This window comes from Melopsittacus undulatus, chromosome 1 (genome assembly GCF_012275295.1).
Source record: "Melopsittacus undulatus isolate bMelUnd1 chromosome 1, bMelUnd1.mat.Z, whole genome shotgun sequence".
NCBI classification, from domain to species: domain Eukaryota; kingdom Metazoa; phylum Chordata; class Aves; order Psittaciformes; family Psittaculidae; genus Melopsittacus; species Melopsittacus undulatus.
The window spans coordinates 114388673-114395949 of record NC_047527.1 but is presented as its reverse complement, the minus strand read 5'-3'; the positions used below and the strand labels follow the sequence as shown (position 1 = coordinate 114395949).

General features: G+C 43.7%; 1 protein-coding gene across 2 annotated transcripts in view; it reads left to right on the top strand.

Annotated features, from left to right (window-relative positions):
* Nucleotides 1–720: 720 nt before the first annotated feature.
* ACBD5 (acyl-CoA binding domain containing 5) overlaps nt 721–7277 on the top strand; it is a 29997-nt gene continuing 23440 nt past the window's right edge. For both annotated transcript variants that reach the window (XM_031052535.2, XM_031052533.2), the window contains exons 1-4: nt 721–801; nt 1000–1185; nt 2359–2479; nt 4019–4091. In XM_031052535.2, the coding sequence (XP_030908395.2) occupies nt 1110–1185; nt 2359–2479; nt 4019–4091 (270 nt within the window). In that variant the 5' untranslated portion in view covers nt 721–801; nt 1000–1109. The remainder of the gene's footprint in view (nt 802–999; nt 1186–2358; nt 2480–4018; nt 4092–7277) is intronic.

The following is a 7277-nucleotide window of genomic DNA, read 5'->3' as shown; positions in this document are numbered from 1 at the left end:
AGCTACTGAGCTAGCTGGTGGTACTGTGCTGGTATTCACCCTCATCTCCCAATACCATGGAAATAATTACTCCCCAGGTTCTCAGCTTTTCAGATCTTACACCTAACATTTTAATTTAAATAGGAGTCCTTAAAGCTATTGCAGAAATACGTGGCTGCAGTGGTAATTTAAGTGAATTGCATGGAAGTAGGTGTGGGTAATAGGCTGTGAGGAGAAGAGGAAGCAGCAAAGCAGACTGCCAGTGTGGTGAGGGATCTCCTGAGGATAACTGAGATTCAAAAAACGGGTGAAATATGGCACGATTTGAAATGTAATTATAGATTATAAGCAGGGAGGGGATAGTGTAGCAAGAAGATGGAAGCAGAAAGAAAAAGAAAAAAGAAACAAGGGAAAAAATTAAAAAAATAATCAGAGAACTGCTCCCTCGACGCACACGGGAGGCATTCCCTGGGATCAGAACTCCAACGGCTTCTCGGTCCGCAGGACTGAACCCGCCACTGCCCAGAGCAGCTCTGAGAGGCCCACGGGCACAGGCTGCCCAGGGGCCTCTCCTCGGCCTCGGCCTCGCCGCCCTTGCCCGCCGCGGCTAGCAGCTGCCGGAGGGCACGGCCTGAGATGGCGGAGGCAGGAACAGAAAGCGCGGGTGGGGGGGACACCTGCATGGGCCTGCCGGGCGGCCGAGGGGCGCGGCGGGCGGACTACGTTTCCCGGCGTGCCCATGGAGACCTCAGGGTGGTGCGAGCGGAGGGGAAGGGCGCCGCGGCCGGAGGCATAACATGGGCGCCTGAAGCCGGAGCGGAGGTAGGGAGTGTTGTCCGTTGGGCTGCGGGGGTTGCGGGTCGCGCTCCGTGGGGCGAGGCCGGTCCGAGGGGCGGGCTGGGCTGAGGCAGCCGGAGGGGGAGGGCTGGGGGATCGGGGCGGAGGCCGGGCGTTCCTCCCCGCTGCCGCCGGGGGTTGGTTGCGTACGGCCCGGCGCGGCTCAGCCACTCTCCTGTGCAGTCGACTGCAGTTACCGCGACGAGGAAGGCAGAGCTAAGCCCGGCCCGCCGGACGCGGCCCGGCGGCCGTGCAGCAGGAGGCGGCGGGCGGTGAACGGACGGGACGGGGATATGGCGGAGACCGGCTCCGTGCACGCCACCAGGTTCGAGGCGGCCGTGAAGGTGATCCAGAGCCTGCCCAAAAATGGTATGTGCGGCGGGGGCAGCCGGGACACCGGCTCGGGGCCTGGCCGCCCGGCAGGCACCTGCGCGGCGGGCGGGGCCCGGCAGCGGCGAGCCCCTTCTGCTTTCTCCGAGGTAGCGGCGGTGGCGCTCCCCTCCCCGCCGGGGGCTCAGGCCAGGGCAGCAGGGCCGCCGGGAGCCTGTCAGCAGGTGGCGGCTTGGAAACCTCGGTCTGAGAGCTGCGTCCGCCTCTCCTGGAGAAACCCCGGCTCGGGGGCTGCGGGGCCCTCGCGGGTGCCTGGAGGAAAGGGCTGTCAGCTGCCCGGGGTGCGGCACGGGGAGCTGGGGAGGGGTCTCAGCCTCCCTGAAAGCCTCAAGTTGGTTTGACGGGTTCAGAGCTGTTACCATGAGTGTCCTCTGCTGAAGGAGTTAACGGAAAAGCGAAACAATCAGAATGTCTTTTTTTATAAGAGTAATAATAATAATAAAAAAATTGGTTGTTGGGTACGTCATTATTCTGGTGTAAGTAAAGCTGGGTTTGTTGAGGTATGAAGGTAAAGGTCACTGTATATTTTTCCCAGTTAGTACAACCGAACCTCAAAGTATTTGATTTAATAGACTGGTTATGAATCTTCCCTGCCAGCTGTTACAGTTTTGTATCTATGTCTTCTACCTCTACAAAAGTGTGTTCCACAAAGGAAGAAGAGAAAAAAGTGAGAAGATATAATGGAACTGTTACTGAAAGTGCTGTCAAACACCCCAAATAATAAAAGCACGGTAGAAGGCTGTGGTTTGGATTTGTTTTGTTGTTAGTTTGTTTAAAGTTTTGCAGTCTTTTCCTGAGTTTCTGTTTGTAACAGTAAAGTGACTTGCAATATACTTTGTTTACGTGTCCCTTTAAACTAAGTGAAAGGACACTTGCTTCATGTTACTTATTACTCTCTTTTTATTTTAATTGTGGAGTCTGACCTTAGGGATGATAAAGGTTATAGTCCCTTAAACTCAATCTGCAGCTTGCTGTTTGTGAAGTAAATAGTGGTGCTGATTCATGGTAGATTCATCTTTGACTTAAATTGTACTGCTGTGACTCAGGCTGTAACAAACTGCAGGCTGTTTTCTCGCAGAAAAGCTAAACTTGTAAAATGCTTGTTAGTATTCTTGATTGCAATTTAATTGTATTTCAAAATGCCTTCACTAGGTTCATTCCAGCCAACGAATGAAATGATGCTCAAGTTCTATAGCTTTTATAAGCAAGCAACCCAAGGACCCTGTAACATTCCACGACCTGGATTTTGGGATCCGATTGGTAGATATAAATGGTAACTTTTCATGAGTTAGTGTTTTGTGGTGGTGTTTGGGAGGTTTTGGGGGGGAGCCCGAGGCGGGGGGGGGGGGGGGGGAGTTTGGTGTTGTGGGTTGTTTGTTTTTATTTTTGAGGGAGTTGTTTTGGGTTTCTATTAATGCTTAGAGTGGAGATATTTAGCAGAGTGGCACTTGGAGAAAGTGTGTAGTGAGTTTATTTCTCTCTTAAAGAATTACCACAACCTTTGATGCTTGAATTAATATTCTGTCTTGTGTTACAACTTTCTTGCCCAGATAACTCATAATTTCTCAGAGCTGCTGGTGAGAACAGTCCTTTGGTTTCTGCAGGTGGGCAGGTTTTGCTTGGGCAAGCAGCATGACAGTATTTCTGCAATGTTTATCCCATGTTGTAGAATGAAACTGTAGGTGTTCTGCAGAATGGGTAATGTGGATGAGTCTGGAATTCTTCCTTCTCAAGTTTTCATGTATCATGTGAGCCTGAAATAAGTGTGTGCTCATTGACAGTTTCAGGCTCTTGGGGAGAGGTCTGGTTTGTGTGTCTTTCTGTGGAAGCTCAGTGGTAGGGCTTCCCACTGTATTTTCCTTGTGCTGAGGAGACTTTTGATGCACCAGATTGCTGAGATCTGTTTAAAAGCCACCTGAATGCTTTGCTTATTATATTTTAGTAAAGACTTTTCCTGAAGTACAAGTATTATTACTGTTTTTATGGTCATGGTTGTCTTGTCTTGAATCTGTAAAATGATTCCTTTGACTTCCCTCACCCACCTATCCTTCCCACCCCTTTTTCTTGCTTTCCTTTCTCCCCAAGACAGGTTAGAGGGTCTGTCTTTGCAGAGGACTAGGGCAATAAGCTTCCTGGAACCTGGTTGGTTGTAGCTGAAACATGAGCCACCAACCTTGGAGTTTTGCTCTAAGTGGGACAAATACTCTGGCAAGAGGGAGGGAGAGTGACAAATCAAGAATCAAGTGCAAGACTGAGTATCGAAATGTTTTATTGCAGTCTCTGTTCTGATATATTCCTTGTGCAATACAGATAAATCGGATTTGAGCTTTCTGTGTTGCAGAGTTGGAGAGCAGGAGATTTTTTTAGGTCATAAGTAGCTACTGTGGTAACTGGGGATGATGGTTAAACTGTTCTAACTTGCTGACAACTGTTTGCAAGTGCTGGCTGAAGTGTCTGTACCTGCTCTTTTTTTGCAGCAGAGAGTCTTAAAAAAATCCAGTTGATCAAAAGGGAAATGTGTGTGTCCTGTATCTGGGCTTGTTAACAGTTTACTGGGTACAAGATGATAGTTGGTTAGAGAGGGGCTCTTCAGTGCCCCAGGCTGTTCAGTTTGTTGCATCTCTGTTGATGTACCACTATGTGATTATCCTTGCAAATTATATATTTGGACTTAAAAAAGTGAATTGTTGTTGCATTTTACTTGTATCAGAGGAACTTTGGGCATTACATAACTGACCTACTTAAGGGCAGGCCTAAAAAAAATCCGGTAGGCCCTGGAGATAGTGAAGATGTATGCGGCTTTCTTTCCTAGGGATGCTTGGAGTGCCTTGGGAGATATGTCCAAAGAAGAAGCCATGATAGCCTATGTCGAAGAAATGAAAAAGGTAAGTTTATTAATGAGTGGGAGGGGTCTTCCAGAACAAATATTCCAGAAATAAATTAGGGAACATGAGGGGGTTCTTGCTGACCGCTACTGTCAAAGCTCCAAATGAGTTATTCCCTATGTGAACCATAATGTTTCAGTACTATGTTGTCTGGCCCACAGGGAGAAGAAAATCAGGTAGTTCCTTCCAAAGCTGTAGAGTTTGGTTGCTTTCAGAGAAACAGGAGAGCTCTAGCTGATAGGAAGCTTAAATGAAAGAGCTAAAGAAAGGTAAATCATGATAAAGGGAGCAGTGGGGAAAACAGTGGAACTTAAAGTACAACAGAAGAAAAGCTGATTTCCTGCAAACTGCCTCAGCTCTCAGAGTTGAGAGAGAGGTAACTGATCTGTACCTTAGAAAGGAAAAAACAACCTTCCAGAAGGACTTCAGGAGCAAGAGTCTCACTGTCATGACTGGAGGCATGAGTATAATCAAATAAGTAATCTTTGGTTTGTTTTTTTTTTTTAATTATTTTTTTCCAAGAAGAACTCAGCAACCTGAATTTTCTGTACTTGTCATGAAACTATTCCTTGTACGTAATAGTTCTAATTATTATATACATGCAAATATATGATTGCAACTGGGTAGTTTGGTCTATTTTTTGGAATAGATGTGTAATGCAAACAGTCATAGTTATTAAGCAGGAATTGCAGCATTAGCTGAAGTAAACATTCAGAATTAAAGTAATTGTCTTTTATTAACTAACTCTTCACTGCAGTCTTTTCACTGAAGCTCTTCTAGGTGCCCTTTCTAGTTTAAACATTGTTTACTGTCAATCCAGATAAAAGTATCATTGTAATGTATTATTGTAATGAGATTAGCATTAGGGAGAAAATGTAACTTCTACTGCGAAGACACTTGCTTTTTTCCTGGGCCACTATCTTGACATTGATCTCTTAACATGTCTAATGACTGATACAACAAAAACTTCTACTAGGCATGGAAATGGAGCCTGACTACTATTCTTCTTCCTGTCTGCAATTTTGATAATTTAGTTCCTGATGGTGTTAATGTAGTTGCTTTAAAATGAGAAATAAACAACTCCAGAAAACACAGCCAAATATTCATCTGGTCAAAAATCCCACTAAATTTTAATAGTTCTGTTTGAATGTGTACTACAAGATTTAGTACTTTATTTTAAATCTCAGGCTCAAATGCATTAATACTTAAGTAGAGAATCTTATTTTTTTGGTGCAAGTTATTGCATTGCATTGATTTGGTCAGGACACTAAAACTTAAGTGAAACTGCGGTGTTTGTTGTAAAAAAAACCTTGGAAGCCTCCTGTGAGGAAGTGTACTCAGTTGACCCTAATAAAGTACAAATATTCTGCCTCTGAACAGTTTACATGTAGGGGTTGGAGAGTAAATGGCTTCTTGCCTCACTCTGCTTTGAAACTGGGGAATCTGTTTACCCTGCTGTGGTGCTGTTTCAGCTTTCACTCTGGAAATACTAGCTTCAGCTTTTCCAACCCAATTGATTCTACTTGAAATGTCCATGGAGGTGCATTTCAAATGGATCCACTGGGTTGTTTCATCAGCACATACTGCTTCTAATCCTTGTGGTGTTACTGTGGGTGTTCTGCTGTTGCTGCATAGGTATCAATGTCTAAGGGGGCAAAACCCCACTTGTATACTGATACTACAGGACTGTGTTTAAGGGTGTATAAGATTGTTATATTTCCCCCCTGCCTCTAGGGCATGTCCCTACCATTTGCACATCATGGTTGGGATACGCATGCTTCAGATGACCCTGTCACAAAATACTTTTTGTTGTAAACTTGCTTGTGGGTTTTTTTTTGGTTAGTTTTTTTCCCTTCATGTGGTAGCCTTGAAAATGGCAGCTGTTGAGGAATGTGGCTAGGTGATTTTTTGAGGTGGTGGTGGGAGATGACCAAACATGTCTTGGTCTTAGCCAAGAGTTCAGGTGCATTTTAAGGTTAATCTAACTTCCAAGTAGCATTTCTGAAATTTTATATTGAAATCCTGTTTAATTGATTTACATTTCATGTATCTTGGTTTGTTTTACATTAAAAATGAGTGATAGCTTGGCATAAAGAAGAGTTAAAACTATATGGTATTTTTAATTTAAAACAAGGGTCTTAATATATGAATTTTCTGACATCCAAAGAGAACAGTAATAAGGACTATCAAGTTTTAAGATTGCATATTTCGATAAGTGGCTATATAAGTAAGCAACTGGTTTTGTTTGTGGAAACATTTGCTGTTTTTCTTGCTCACCTAAAAGCTAGCAATTATAAAACTCTAGCAGAAACTGTGTGGTAAGGCTCTAAGAATTGCTCCAAGATTATATTGCAGTGTGCTTAGGCGAAGAGCAGTTATTTGCAGGCATCATGGAAATAACATGTATGAAACAACTTACAGTACAGACTGTATAAGTAAATATATAGCAAATACAAGTGCTATTCTAGAGCAGGCTTCTTGTTTCTCTCAGTGTTCTTTAGGTTAAAAAAAAAATTAAAATCAGAGAACTGCCCTGACTCTGGCTTGTATCCAGCTCAGTGTCTCAGCACAGAACATTTCTCTCTGAAAAATAGGGAATGAATTATATACACTGAATAGATCAGAGAAGTGACAATGAAACTGCAGGTTGATAAGATTGTCTCTCGGTGTCCTGGATTGGTTTGCAAGTGTTGACTTGTTACCTGCTGTTGACTTGTTACCTATTGACTGTTAGCCTGCCTGGCACTCCTGCTTTGTGAAGTAATGCTTTTGCTTCTTCTGCTTAGTGATACGCTTGGTGCTTTTGAGCAGCATGTTCTGTCGCAACTTGTATCTCCATCTGTTGCTTTCTTGGTGCTCTTCTGGAGGTGGGGGTGTACTGTAGCTGTTAATTTGCTTCTGCAGTCTCTTCCTATAGCTATTACCTCTTCAAAAATAATAATAAAAAATAGAAAATAAAGGAGGAACAAAGCTATTGGCAAAAAGCTTGGTTGAAAGAACCGTAAAATAGAATTGGAACATAATAACATAGAATTCCATAGAATGGTTTGTGTTGGAAGGTATGCTTTTAAAATAATACTTATTAAATCTCTTCTGTTTAGTCTACTTTAGATGTAAGATTTTGTATTCCTGTCAGATGGTTGAAGGTATTGGGTTTTTAACTTAAAATAAAGGAATTTTTATCAA